The 14069-nt window shown below is 40.9% G+C and overlaps 1 protein-coding gene across 3 annotated transcripts in view; it reads left to right on the plus strand.

Moving 5' to 3' along the window:
* The window catches only part of DENND1A (DENN domain containing 1A), a 532587-nt gene that overhangs the window by 165327 nt on the left and 353191 nt on the right, over positions 1-14069 (plus strand). For all 3 annotated transcript variants that reach the window (XM_070045680.1, XM_060300451.1, XM_060300453.2), the window contains exon 4: positions 5933-6052. In XM_070045680.1, the coding sequence (XP_069901781.1) occupies positions 5933-6052 (120 nt within the window). The remainder of the gene's footprint in view (positions 1-5932; positions 6053-14069) is intronic.

Below are 14069 nucleotides of genomic sequence, written 5' to 3' on the forward strand. Positions count from 1 at the left end.
TGGATGAAATGAGGGAATTGAACTAGGTCTCTGTTGTTCCTTCTAGTTTTGATTCTTTGTTTTGTTTTGATACTTTTCCATTCTCCATTTATGATTCATTTTTACATTGTCGGGCTCATGTAGATGAGGGAGTGGAGGGATCTCTCTTCTTAGAATTATCCAGTGAGTTTCTCGAGCAGAGTGTGTGACCTGCTCTTGGTCCCCAGGCATTTTGGGTCAATGCCATCTTTGCCACTTGGATCTTTGAGCAGGGAATGTGAAAAACTCGAGTTTTAGGCAGATGGAAGTTGTGTTTATGGAAAGAAACTGTGAGGCTCATGTAACTAAAGGTTGGGAGATGTGGTAGTTTGATAAAACTTGATTCCCGCCTGATGTCTCATATACAGTGAAGGAAAGGAGAAGCAGCTCTTATGGATGCCTTGCAGTAGATGGCCCAACAGGTCAGCTAGGAAGCTGTAATGAACAGAACAGCAAAATATTTCTATTCCATCTCTCAAATTTTATAATTTCATAGCAATGGTAATTATTTTCACTGTGTACCTATTAGATGTCATTTACTTTGTATACATTATTTCTAATCCTCAAAACCGCCTTGCAAGGTAAGTATTATTCCCATTTTAGAGATGAGGCTCAGAGAGGTGCAGTAACTTGCCTGTGCTCACATCCGTAGTGAGTGGCATATCTGGGATTCTAATCCAAAGTCCAAACCTTACTGTTTCATCTTCTTTCTCCTGCATCATAAGTCTCTGCCTCTATTGAATCATTCCCAACAGCTTAAAAACAAGCTCTGGTATTCCTCCATCCTAAAAATAATACCCATCTTTGACTCTTCATTCCCATTCAATTACTGCCTAATTCTCCACTTCTTGGAAGAGTTACCTACACATTTTAATTTATTGCTCAGCCCTCTTCAGCTTGTCATTCTACTAGAGCTTTTCTTATCAAGACTGTCTAAAACCTCCATGTTGCTCAATCCAATCGACATTTTTTCCTCTTATCTTGATGCCTGTGGATTTGGTCGACCACTCCCTCCTGCTTGTTCTGCCTGGTGGCCCTTCTTTTCTTCTTTGATGATCTCTTCTCTAGCCATCCTCTAAATTGCTATTTCTGTAACTTAGTCCTGGATCCTCTTCTGTTTCTCTCAATTCTCTTCCTAAGTGATCTTATCCTTTACCATGGTGTTAAATACCATCTTTGTATAGATGATTTCCAAATTTATAGCTCCAGCCCAAAGTTTTCCCCTGATTTCCTACGTAGTATGTTCAGCTATGTACTGGACATTTCTATTTACAGGTTTCTTAGACTTAACATGTCCCAGATAAAACTCTTGGAACTCTTCCCAAACACGTTAGACTTTCCTACCATTAAATGGTAATATGCTGCCTTTTTACTCCATCTCAGTCCATCTGCTGGCTCTAACTTGGATCTATCCACCTGATCCATTTTCACTCTCACTACAAGAGTTAAGCCACCATCCAATCTCACCTGGACTATTGCTGTAGCCTCCTGACTGCTTTCTCTGTTCCTACTTTTGCCTTCTTCCAAACTGTTCTCCACGTAAGAGTCAGATAAAAATTTTAGAACTGTAGGCCAGACTGTTATTCGCTTGATTAAAATCCTTCAATACCTTTCCACTGCCCTTATTAATCAATCAATCAGCCAATCCTAATTCTTTACCATGGTCTATGGGGCTCTCTGCATGATCTGGTGCTTGCTTTATCTTGCACCTTGTTAAGCCACTTCCTCCCTGTCTCTGGGGCCTTAACTGTGCTGGTGACCTTTTAGTACCTTGAACATGCCCAGCTCTTTCCAGCTGAAGAATCTCTGTGCAGCTCTTTCTCTGCCTGAAACACCCAGTGCCCTGCTTGTGGAGTGGCTGCTCCGTCCCATCCTTTAGGTCAGTATTGTCAGCATTTTTGAGAAGCTGTCTCTGACCACATTGTCTCAGTAGGGCTTTTCCTTCTCTTCCATTTTCTTCTGTCTTTGTTCTTTCTTTCGTTTCATATAACACTAACACAAGCTGTATGCTTTGAGTTTATTATGCTTTCTCCAACTAGACAGGAAGCTCCACAGCAGGATGGATGTTGTATATCCAGCACTTGTTACGGTGCCCAATATAGTTGCTCAGTTTGTAAGATGGGTAACTAAACTTAAAAGTGAGGCTGATAGGGCTTCCCTGGTGGCGCAGTGGTTGAGAGTCCACCTGCCGATGCAGGGGACACGGGTTCGTGCCCTGGTCTGGGAAGATCCCACATGCCGCGGAGCGGCTGGGCCCGTGAACCATGGCCGCTGAACCTGCGCGTCCGGAGCCTGTGCTCCACAACGGGAGAGGCCACAACAGTGAGAGGCCCGCGTACCGCAAAAACAAAAACAAAACAAAACAAAAAAGAAACAAAAAGGAAAAAAAGTGAGGCTGATATAGAAAATCTGATTTCTCACTGGAAGATTGGAATCAAACTATCCATCCACTTGCTTCATGCCATTTATACACTGAACCTATAAATAACTTGAATATTAGGCACAGTGCTGTAGGAGGGGTCTTGAGTGGCTGACAGGCATTTAAGAGGCAGCATGAATTGTAAAGTCTGTGGTTGGAATGGTCATTACTTTTCTCCTCTGTTTTCCGTATTCACCTAGGCATGGGAAGCACAGCTAAGGGTGATTTTGGTCCTGGTCACCTGGCTTAATTCTGGAAATAACTCAAATTTGGTTTCTCTTGCTTAGTGGGAAGTATAGTTAGTCTGTTTGATGAGACAACTATTTGAATTCCTCACATACCTGATTTCCTTAAACCGAGTTGACAACTTCTTTGGAGGGTTTTCATCGTGTTTGGTGCAGCATGGAAAGGACTTTGAACCAGAATTGGGCTTGGGTTTTTATTTTGGTCCTGGTTACTTTGAAAAAAGCAAACCCAAACCACCATCACAACAAAACACCCTGAGCCTCAGTTTCCCCATCTATGAAACAAGAGAATTGGACAAGATGGTTTCTAAGATTCCCACTACCTTTAATCATCATGAAATCTCTGATTCCTGTGAAAAATGCACGGATTCTGATCCTGGAGGTAATCACAAAAACTGCAGCCTTTAAGGGAACCAACCCTTTCTTTCCCCAAAGTCATTTTTTATGGAGAAATAGTAGAGAGGGAATGACAAATTCCTTGAAGATTCAGACTCCTTTGAGTTAATCTGAACTCAATTTGACTGTTAATTTGAGTGTCCAAGGAAAAAATATTTTAGAGTTTAATGGTCTGGGGCTTTTAATGACTTGTACTTCACCCTACTAGGAATTTAAAAGGTGAATCAACTGAGAATAATGTGTCCCCTTCTAAGTTGTGGCACCCCAAAAAGAATCTTTTTCACTTTAATGTAAGAATGAGTAACTCACTTGGTCACCCAGAGGACTCCCCCTTGCTGAAAGGCAGCCTTCCTTCCTCCATTTATAAGTATTACAAAGCTGAGTCAGTCAGGAAGATTCTAAGCAAACGGATGATTTTAACATGAATTTTAGTTTTCATTCAGATCGGTAGCAGCTTGTATCTCTTTTATTAATTGTTCCTACAATGGTCTAGCCTTTATACCAAATGCTTATCTCACTTATTCCTCAAATATGCTTTGGGTTGGGTGGTAGTTTCCAGAAGAAACTGAGCTACTTAGAGGTTAAGTAACTTGCTAAATTAAGGCCCAGTTAGCAAGTGATTGAATTGGGATTTGAACGAAGTAAATGAGTAATGAATCTTTCTTTGAGCCTACAATGTAGCTGAAAGAATTTTCAGCCTTTTTAAAGGTAGTGAAAAGATAATAGAGAAATTAATGACATTCAAATCACAAACCAAGTTGTGTTCCTTCTGTGTCCTTTTCCTAGAAATCCTGGGTGTTTTCTTTTCATCTAGTCCTATCAATACCCTTTCCTTCTAGGATGCTTCTTTTTAAACAGTCTAGAAGTGAAATCAAACCCTGAGTTAAAATAATGAACAGTCATATTTTACATGATCACATGATAGTATTTCATAAAAGCATGACCTTATTTGTAACTTAGAATCATCCTGACCTGTTGGTTTAAATATTTCAATAATACAGGTTTTCCCCCTCCCCCAATGAGGCCCACTTTTTTCCCCAATCACTTTAATTATGTGAGCTAGAATCCTGTTTCTCACACATCTTTAGTTCTCAACCTTGTTAAAATTAATCATATAATCCCCCTTTAAAACATAGTATTAAATCACCATAGTAACACAGTATCCAAGCTTTATAGATAAAACATAACAGCCATAAGAAGGTAGTTTGGTGTCCCCTTGACAGCTCTATAACTTTTATAGAAATATGTTCCTTCTCCTGGCTTGTGTAAGGTGGAGGGATAGCATTACTTACTTACACCTGTTTTATTACCACATTGCTTTTAAATTGCTACCTTGTTTTTGTTCACCTTCCTAGTTAAAAAAGGAGTGTTAGAACATTCTTTTCTTTCTGAATTATTTTCTTGTACTCTCTAACCACTCCTTGAGGGCTGGAATTGTTTCCTTTAATATGACCAGTAGGGTCCATTGACCTTTTGTTCTGGAATACCTTGAAAGTCTCTTTAATTTTCTTATGTGGCCTGTATAAGGGAGTTTTAGGGAAAAAAAAGGCTATCCATATTTGAAAACTTAATTCACATCCTATCAAAAAACTCAATCAGTCTGCCTTTGGAAAAGGCCTGGTGAACCATGATTTTTCATTTCTACTGACAATTTATAACAGATTATAGGTGAGAGCATCAATTTGAATATTTTATCAATTTGAGTATACTTTGTAAAAAATGTTCTGTATAAGATACAATACTAGTTAATGAGTTCCTTTGAATAATTCAATGTCACATTCTAAAATATTATGTTAGCATAAATTTGTGTATTAGAATTTGTAACATTTAGCTTCTTTTTAAAAAGGAATCTAAGCTAACTGGTAAACTGATTTTAAAAAGTGGATTTTTAAACATTTTGTAACTTTAAAAAAGAGTTTCTAGGTTAATGTGATTAGTAATATGCTTTTTAATTTTTTGAAGCAGATGTTTTCTATTTTATGTGTGGTTTGCTGATTTTTGTGTTGATGCAGGAATTTTTAGCTTTTATCTTAAATGTTTTTCTTTAAAACCTTGTTTCCATTTCTTAGAAAATACCTTGCATTGATAAGACATTTGCTATTTCTGTCCTGTAAGATATAAAATATATTCCTCATAAATTTGGAAATTATGAAAGATACAGGAATTTAGGAATATAACAGCTAACCTTTCCCTCTTTTGAATTCCAGGTCCTCCCCTTAGTAGCTCTGTGAACTTGATTCAGTTATTTACCTGTTCAGTTCTATAGTTTCCTTTTCTGTAAAATGGGAACATCTTCTAAATTCCAGGGTTGCTGGGAGAGTCAATGAGATGGTATAATATCAAGTGTCTAACTTTGTGGCTGGTACTTCAATTCTGCTGTTGCAATCCCTGTTATTTTCTGAACTAGAGGAATGATCAAGTGAGCATCATTACCAGCGAGCTGGCAGAGAGGGCTTTGGCGTCAGATGGGTCTGGGTTTAAAATTCAGCTTTTTGCAGTTTACCAGCTGGCACCTTAGGCAGTGCCCCTGTAGGTTATTTCTTCATCTATAAAACGAGGTTAATAGAATGCACCTTTCAGAACTGGATGCAGTGATCAACAGGGACACCTGCCTGAGCTCAGCAAGTAGGAGGTTTGGTAGCTGTGATGACGTGGTCACTGCTTGCTGTCATTTTTTTGTTTTTAAATACTAGCTCACAGTCTGTTCCCTTGAAGTGTGTAAATTTTAAGTTCATTTATAAAGAATTCCACTGAGAAAGGAAATGTTACAGGTTCAACGACTTGTTGTGATTAGATACTTTATCAGGAAACTTACTGCACATTCATTTTCCCCTTTGTTCTGTCTCTGCCGCAGCCTCTCAGTTAGCCAAGTTGGCCAGAACTTCACGTTTGTGCTCACTGACATTGACAGCAAACAGAGATTCGGGTTCTGCCGCTTATCTTCAGGAGCCAAGAGTTGCTTCTGTATCTTAAGGTAAGGAAAATGGCTTTGGCTATTGGCTAGTTCTGTGAAACAATGTCAGCATTTGCGTTGTTCTTCTGTAATTAAATTTTCCAGCTGTTCTTTTATTTTCCTATCTGTTTCCCAAAAGTCACTGCACTTGGGGCGAAGGACTTCACAGTGTTGTCCTTGCACTTTAAGTTCTACAGATAATTGTATTTATTTATTTGTATCACATCCCTTGGGTGGGAAAAGGGATCATTGCTTCTGGGGAGTGTGTAGAAGCTGGAGAATCAGCATGGCTTCAGTTCCTCCTGCTGTTATCTGGAGCTGTCAGAAATTAGCCTGTTAGGCTTTCCCTTGGACATTTTGTGTATGTAAGATTATTAATAAAGTATGTGTCTGTAGCTCAGGACGTCTTGCAGACACTGATTGTGTCCTTCTCAGAGTAACACCCCTGCCCCCTTTGGGTCAATGAGTGAGTAACTGTTTCCCAACTTGGCTCCCTCTGTAGAGGTTTGAAAAAAGTGCAGAATCCTGTAAGAAGGCTTCTTTAGGTCTTCTAAAACCCCCTTCATACACTAGAATCATACTTGCTTACTGCTCCATTTCCTCCTGCCAGAGACGTAAGGCATGTTCTGGGGTGGGAGGATGTGTGGAAATCTGATTTTGGAGCTGCTGGCTCTGGGCTCCTGCTGGGAGCCTCCTGAGGGGGAAGTAAAGGCATCCCACACACCCTCCTCCCCATCTGCCTCGGTTAAGTAGGTGTCAGAGGGGCCTGCCTCCTGTCTCTCTCTGCTCATGTGCAACAGCTCAGGGCAGGACAGCAGGGAGGCACCCCTGACAAAACCCCGGTCCCCAGGCTTGGGGCTGGGGATAAGAGGCCAGACCCTCTATGAATTCCAGAAAGGGTAGTTCTCTGGTGTACTAGTCTCTGCACTTTCTTCTCCTCCTCACTAGGAAGAGACCGCCCCTGCCCCCCAAACACACACACCCTCACACCATGAGCGGGTGAGGGCTGACTTTCGAAGTGCCTGAGCTCGATAACTGTCAGTCGGGACTGCTACTTCTGCGTTTCTCTACACAAATCTTATTATCATTATTATTTTTAATCAGTGAAATCAACTTTCTTCTTCATCAAGCATAGCATCTAATTTGGGCCCTAGAGAACAACCGCTGGAAAGGCCTTAAGAAGAAGGGACAAAGCCGGCTGCTTGTGAGGCTGCTGTGCTCACGCACACCTCAGTAGTCTAGGCCCAAGGATTGCCTGCCCAGGGTATTAGACTCTGATGTAAATTACTACTTACTTTTTATTTAACAGTGTTTTTTTCAAGAAAATTTTCTCTTCCATTTTTGTCTAATGGTATATTTCAGCCTTGGCTAGGACACTGCATATTTATGTAGTCATTCAAAGGAGATGAGGGTTTAAACCACGTTCTTGAAGTTTTGCAGAAAGGTTTTTGTCTCATGGTGTTTTGGGTTGTGATGTTTCTTTCAAAGCTTGGATGTGTGTGTTGGGGGAAAGGGGACTCTTGAATTGCCATTATTGCATTCTCTCAGCAAATTTCAGAGAGTGGAAATCTGTTTATTTAAAAATTTAAGTTTAAAGATTGCTCGCATCCGATTCTGGCGTTTGACTCTGTGTGTCTACATGTAGGGCCATGGACTTCATGTTTGCGAGAAGCTAGTTGAATAGCCTCTTGCTGTCATCATTTAGAATGAAAAATAACAGCAATTTGTGTGTTTTCTGTCTGTTATACTAGCTTGGAACTATGGAAAAAAATTTGGTGGGTTAATTCATTCATTTGTTTGTCAGCCCTTAATTGAACGCCTACTATTAGCTAGTCCCTGTCCTTGAAGAGTTCCCAAGACGAGCTGGGGAGACAGATGATTATGCTATAATATGCTCTATATAACACATAGAACGACCCCATGGCATAATGTCTTCTTACTGTTGATAATCTAGTGCCAGAGGATAGTGGCTGTAGTTAAAAATAGTCTTCTGTGAATCCTGGGACATGAATTTCATGGGTATTTAACATGAGGGCGGAAGGCTCTCTTTATCTTATCCACCTTTTGCTTATATACAGGGCACACAAAATGGCACTTTCCCTGTGCTTGGTTTGGAAACATTGCTGGGCCGAGACTAGCATATGAGTGGAACGGTTTCTGTTAACCCTGGATGACTGGTTGGTGACATGTCCAGTGGAGAGTGGAGAAGTCTGCCAAGAGAACGTGGGTGGGATTTGGGTCTGGGTTACATTATAAGTATCATCCTCTTTTGATGTTTGGTCTCCTTCCTTTAGTTAACCTGTGTCTTGAGGTCCAGTCATCTTTCTCAGTGTGCCTAGTACTATAGCTCAAGTCTGCTCGGAAGCCAGCTTTACTTTTGTTTTCCATTTTTTCCCATGAGGGAGGTAGTTCCTAGTGATGGCATCCATGCAGACATAGCCTCCACTGTTCTAGGATTAACTTCTTAGGGTCACTTTCTTTCTGGCTGCTGTCCCAAGCTCATATGCTTCCTGGCCCATATGAGCGACTGGACCTTTCTGCCTTCACACATTTACCCATCCTCCCAGACTCAGCTTGGCCACTTCTTAGAGTATCCTTCTCCAGGCAGAGGTAATCATCCCATCCTCTAGATGCACCCAGCATGCTTTGCACACTTCAGTTACACACTCATAAGCCTTGATCTTCCTTTGTCTTTCTCCTATTGAACAGTTAACTCTTTAGGGGTAAAGACTGTGTCTTAAACAACTCTGTATCCCCAGCACTTAGTGTAGTGCTCGACCAAGATATTGTGTGCATGGCCTTCAGAGACAGGGAGATCCGTTCCATTCAGTTGGAAGAACAGGAAACGGATACTGAGGGCTCTGAGTGAGAGGACAGGCCACATTGGACACTAGTTCAAAGAGAAAATATGAAATCCAGTTATTGGTTCATATTACCAAACAATTCATGTTAGTCATAAGAGGTGCACCTTTGAGTGTCACAGTGGAGATTCAATGACACAGCGGACAGACATTATGTCCATAAAGGACTAGGTCATCAGTATTTACAAAATTTGAACTTAATTTCACAATGAAAGGTTCTTAGACATCCTTTATTCAGTATAACTTATTAGGTTCATTGTGAGGGGCATTGTCCTTCCCCCTAGAATGTAAGCTCCATGAAGGCTTGGAATTCTTACCTTTGTTTGTTTTGTTCACAAATACACCCAAAGTGTATTTAAGAATGTCTGCACATAGTAGACAGTTAGTAATACTTGTTTTATGAAAGATTGAATCTCTGAGTTTTTTTGTTTCTTTTTTTGCTGTACGCGGGCCTCTCACTGTTGTTGCCTCTCCTATTGTGGAGCACAGGCTCCGGACGCACAGGCTCAGTGGCCATGGCTCACGGGCCCAGCCGCTCTGCGGCATGTGGGATCCTCCCGGACTGGGGCATGAACCCACGTCCCCTAGCATTGGCAGGCGGACTCTCAACCACTGCGCCACCAGGGAAGCCCTCTGAGTTTATTTTTAAACATTTTTTCAAAGTTGGTTTGAACTCTTGTCACCAGCTAACCTTGACAGAGATGTAGTTGTACTGAAGTATAAGTCTTGTTAATGAAAGTACCGTGGTATATAAAGTCAAATGCACTATTTCTTCCCACAATTGACTGGTTCTCTCTATTAAAGCATTTTAATTTACCTTGAGAGTCACCATTATATTATTTAACTAGCTGCTAGTTAAATAATCTAGTTAATACTAGATTAAAAGCACCAGCTAGGAGAACAGGAGTTACGGGTAAGTTAGTTGTTCTTCGTTATAAACCCAGGAATCTGAGAAAGTATTTTAGCATTTTTAGATAGCACCATCTGAATCTAAGATATAATAAGTATTTACCTCTGAAATCTTTCAAATATCATAAGACAGAGTGACCTAAATCACTTTTTTTGTGGCTTCTATTGCCCAAATAACACATGCCCCATCAAGGCTTAAACTGTAATGAAATATGCTATTTATAGCCAACTTCTGGTTTTGGATGAACAGAAGGAATGCCAGAGTTCAAACCCATAACTGTATTGCTTGGGGTTGGGGGGAGTAGATTATGGAAGATAAGCCATACAATATTAAATTTCTTTACTCTTTATAAAGGAACTTTAAAAATATTTGTGTTCTACAATTTTCCCCTGTATATATAGGGATCTTATTTCAGCTCTTGAGAAAGCTTGAGTAACTATCTTTATACCCAAATAGGATTGTTCAGAACCTATTATACATTTCGGGAAGAAATAACTTGTTTCATCAAGATGGTATCTAAAATTTTTTTAGTTTAACATTTAAAGTTTTTATTCAATTAGTATCTTTGTATCTAGTATATACCAGGAATGAGCAATGTATAACACGTGGTCTTTGGCCTTTATTTACCTCGGGGTCCCATAAAATAGACACAGATCTAGCCCCAGCGCTCCATGTGAGAACCTTTCAGATGTCATATTCATCCAAGATTTTGGTGAGCTGAATTTTCTGAACTTGGTATTACAAACTGAAAACAATGTATACTTTTTGTCCTTTACCAAATATAAAATTGAATATATTTCTGGGTGCACTGTTCCCAGACCACCTCTGATTTTGATACCCACTTCCCATTTCACTTCTACTACCCTTACTGTCTTAGGAGCCACTTAATCTTTGGGAAGGGACTCTGTAAACAAGTAATTAAAATATAATGTGATAAGTGCTATTTTAAAAAATATGTATGTGTAGGGTTCTTTGGGGTAACAGATTAGGCAGCGCCCATGTCTGACTTGGAGAATTAGAGAAAGTGTTGCTTTTAATGGGTTCCAGTTAAACTGGGTCTTAGAGAATCAATGGGGGCTTGCCTAGAGGAGAAAGGGAGAAAAGCTCTCTGGGCAGTGAGAACTGGTACACAAAGGCCCAGAGAAATGAAAGGTATAGCAAGATGAAAGAATGATGAGAATTCTGATGAGAGGGTGATAGCAAGAGATGATGCCATAAAAGTCTTGGGGCCAGGCTGTGAAAGCCCTTGTGGGACATGCTCAAGATTTTGGATTTATCCCATAGAAAATGGTGTGCCATACGATGGTCTGGGGCAGGCGTTAGAAATATTGTTTTTACACCAAGGGTAAAGTGGCTTTTGTACATGAAATTGCTATCTACACAGGCTTGGGATTTTCTGGTTATTGTTAGAGGGATGCTGCACATCACTTTGGGAGTAACACCTGATTTAGATTGGAATTTTCAAGCCTCAACTTTAGTTGTTTTTTTTTTTTAAATTATACCTTAATGAAATATGTTCCTTGGCCCTCGTTGGGGAGTTATTGTCCTTCTTCCCATGCAAATTGGCATGTGGGCTTATGTTTAAACGTTAATTGTGTTAAGTGAGAACCATCCTCCTTCTGGAACACTTTCTGTCTTAATGGCAGGAACAACTGTCGCATCCTTTTTTCATCTGTATTGTGCTCATTTCTACTATAAACAGGAAAGCTCAGTTTTCACAGAGAAAAAGAAGCTAGAAGTAATAGAGTCTGGTTTTGAGAACTTTGGCTTCTCTAACTGTTCCAACACATACAGTTTAGGAGAAAAATCAAAGGACTCTTTCCTTAGGCAGGTGCAGTGGCAGAAGCCCTTTTGGATTGTGTTTTAGCTGCTTTGGTTTAAAATAAGTCTATGGGGGATGGGGAAGGGAGTTGGGAAGGAAGGCTGTGGGGACAGCTCCCAGATTTTTACCTTGAAAGCAGGTGCTGCTGAAATACTCCAGAAACAGATGGAACCTCCTATTCTTGTTTTAAGCTATTTATGGTTGTCTCGCCTGAGGGTATCCTGCTATACAAAAATGCACAGCCTGATGTTTGAGGGCAGTTTGGGCATCAAAGCTGGGGCCCCTCTGGGAGAAATCAGCCTTTCTTCCCAATGCCTTAAATGCCATTTGGGAAACCTGGATCTTTCATACTATTTAACAGAAGACTTTCCTCTGGTTTTCAAGTGTTTCCATCTCTCTGGGGCTGTTTGGTTTCTTTTTAATTCCTTCTCTTAAAAGTACGATGGGTACAATGTTGTTTTCTGGATGGTCAACTGGGAGAAGGCCTGACTGCTACGCAGATTATAACTCCACTCATTGTGGGTCCTGGCACATGGCTCTGTCAGAAACTGAACCCATGGGATGGGGCTTGCAGAGGCTCTGGTTTACTAGGCCTAGGGCCCTTTCTCAGAGTATTTTGAAAGGCTTGCAGGGGGATGTGTTCATCAGAACATCACTTTGTGGGAGGCTGTAACTTTTTCTTTCTTAATTAAAAAAAATGAAGTGGTTGGGGAATGTTGCATGTTTTATTGCCACACAGATGCTTTCATGCTTAGAAATGTATAATCCTCTAGGGAGTCACAACTCAACAATAGTAACAAGCTGTACAGTTTTAAGAAAATCACCTTTAAAGAGGAGAAAGGAAGATAAATAAAATTGCCCTTGCTCTCCTAGCAGCCTGCTGTTTGAGGGGCTGGGAAGCTGGACAGTTGGAAGGACAGGTGTGTCTTCTGCACCAGCAGCCAGCCTCAGGGCTGCCCACCATAGGAGAAAGCTTCTTTTCTCCTCCTGGTCCTTTACAAAGGAAACCAGCCTGTGAGTTGTGAGTATTTGCAAATCCAAGACTTCGGCTAAAAGAAAATTCTCATTTTGAGATTGAATGAGTTGGGCATTACAATAGACATGGTATCTTCTCACTCTGTTTTGAAGGCAGAGCATTCATTTTCCTAATGCTCACGAAGCTTAGTGTAGGGCAGCAAGTGAAACCGCCCTAGGAACTCCAGGAGTGCACTTTTTTGTTGTTTCCCCTCCATAGCTTATTCATCTTGCTGCCTCTAGCAACTGCTGCTGATGGCTAATGTTATACCGTTTTGTAGATGGATAGAGTTAAGGCAGGAGAGCTCACTATAGAGGATTTGGAATGGAAGGGAGGAATCAGCATTTATTTAATATGCCAGGTGGTTTATATAATTCTTATTTATTCTTATTGCAACCTTATGAAATTATCTCCCTTGTAGAGATAAAGGGCTGGAGACTGAAAGAGATACAGTGACTTGGCCAAGATCTCACAAAGAGTAAGTGAAGGAATTTGGTTTGGAACCTAAAATCCAAACCAGAGCTCATACTCTCAACTGCTTTGGGCTTATTGCCATACCTTTATTTTGTGTCTGATTCAAAACTTCAAGTTTTATTTTCTTGCCACCAAGCAAGCTTTACGGGTTTCAAAAGTTTGTTTCTTGGGCTTCCCTGGTGGCGCAGTGGTTGAGAGTCCTCCTGCTGGTGCAGGGGACATGGGTTTGTGCCCCGGTCCGGGAGGATCCCACATGCCGCGGAGCGGCTGGACCCGTGAGCCATGGCCGCTGAGCCTGCTCGTCCGGAGCCTGTGCTCCGCAACGGGAGAGGCCACAACAGTGAGAGACCCGCGTACCGCAAAAAGAAAAAAGTTTGTTTCTCTTCATATATATTTAGATAAAAGAGCCATGATCAGTTGTTTGCCTTTGCAGAATGATCTCAGAGGTGAGTTTAAAGAGCTCTTAAGAATAATGTACTACAGCCCATCCTCATTTTATATATGATGAAATTGAGACCTGTTCCAAGTTCTTTAGCTGGCTAATAGCAATCTTCTGACCCCCAATCCAGAGTCTTGTCCAGGATATGGCAATGATTTTTCCAACTCAGGAGAATAAGCCCGAGACCACCTGTGACTAAGGTTTTTCAGGACTCAGTAACCTCCAGTTAGCATCAAAAAGTCACATCCGCTTTTGGCCAGCGTCATTGCAGTCTGTGTGGACAATCCAACCATACTATTATAAAGAAAATGATACAGTTTTGTTTAAATCTGATGCAGGGTATGTTTGAATGGAAAACCAGTAAAACTGATCCTGCTTTCTGAGAGAAGGAGAGTCTTAAGAATTCCATATGAGGGACGCTTTTTGGGAGACAGGGAAAACATTCTATAGGAGAGGCCAGTTGGTGCTTTTTGGTTGAGTCTGAGTGTCAGCAATTTTTATTGGACCTCCCTGCAAG

The sequence above is a fragment of the Globicephala melas genome, chromosome 6 (genome assembly GCF_963455315.2).
Source record: "Globicephala melas chromosome 6, mGloMel1.2, whole genome shotgun sequence".
Taxonomy (NCBI): domain Eukaryota; kingdom Metazoa; phylum Chordata; class Mammalia; order Artiodactyla; family Delphinidae; genus Globicephala; species Globicephala melas.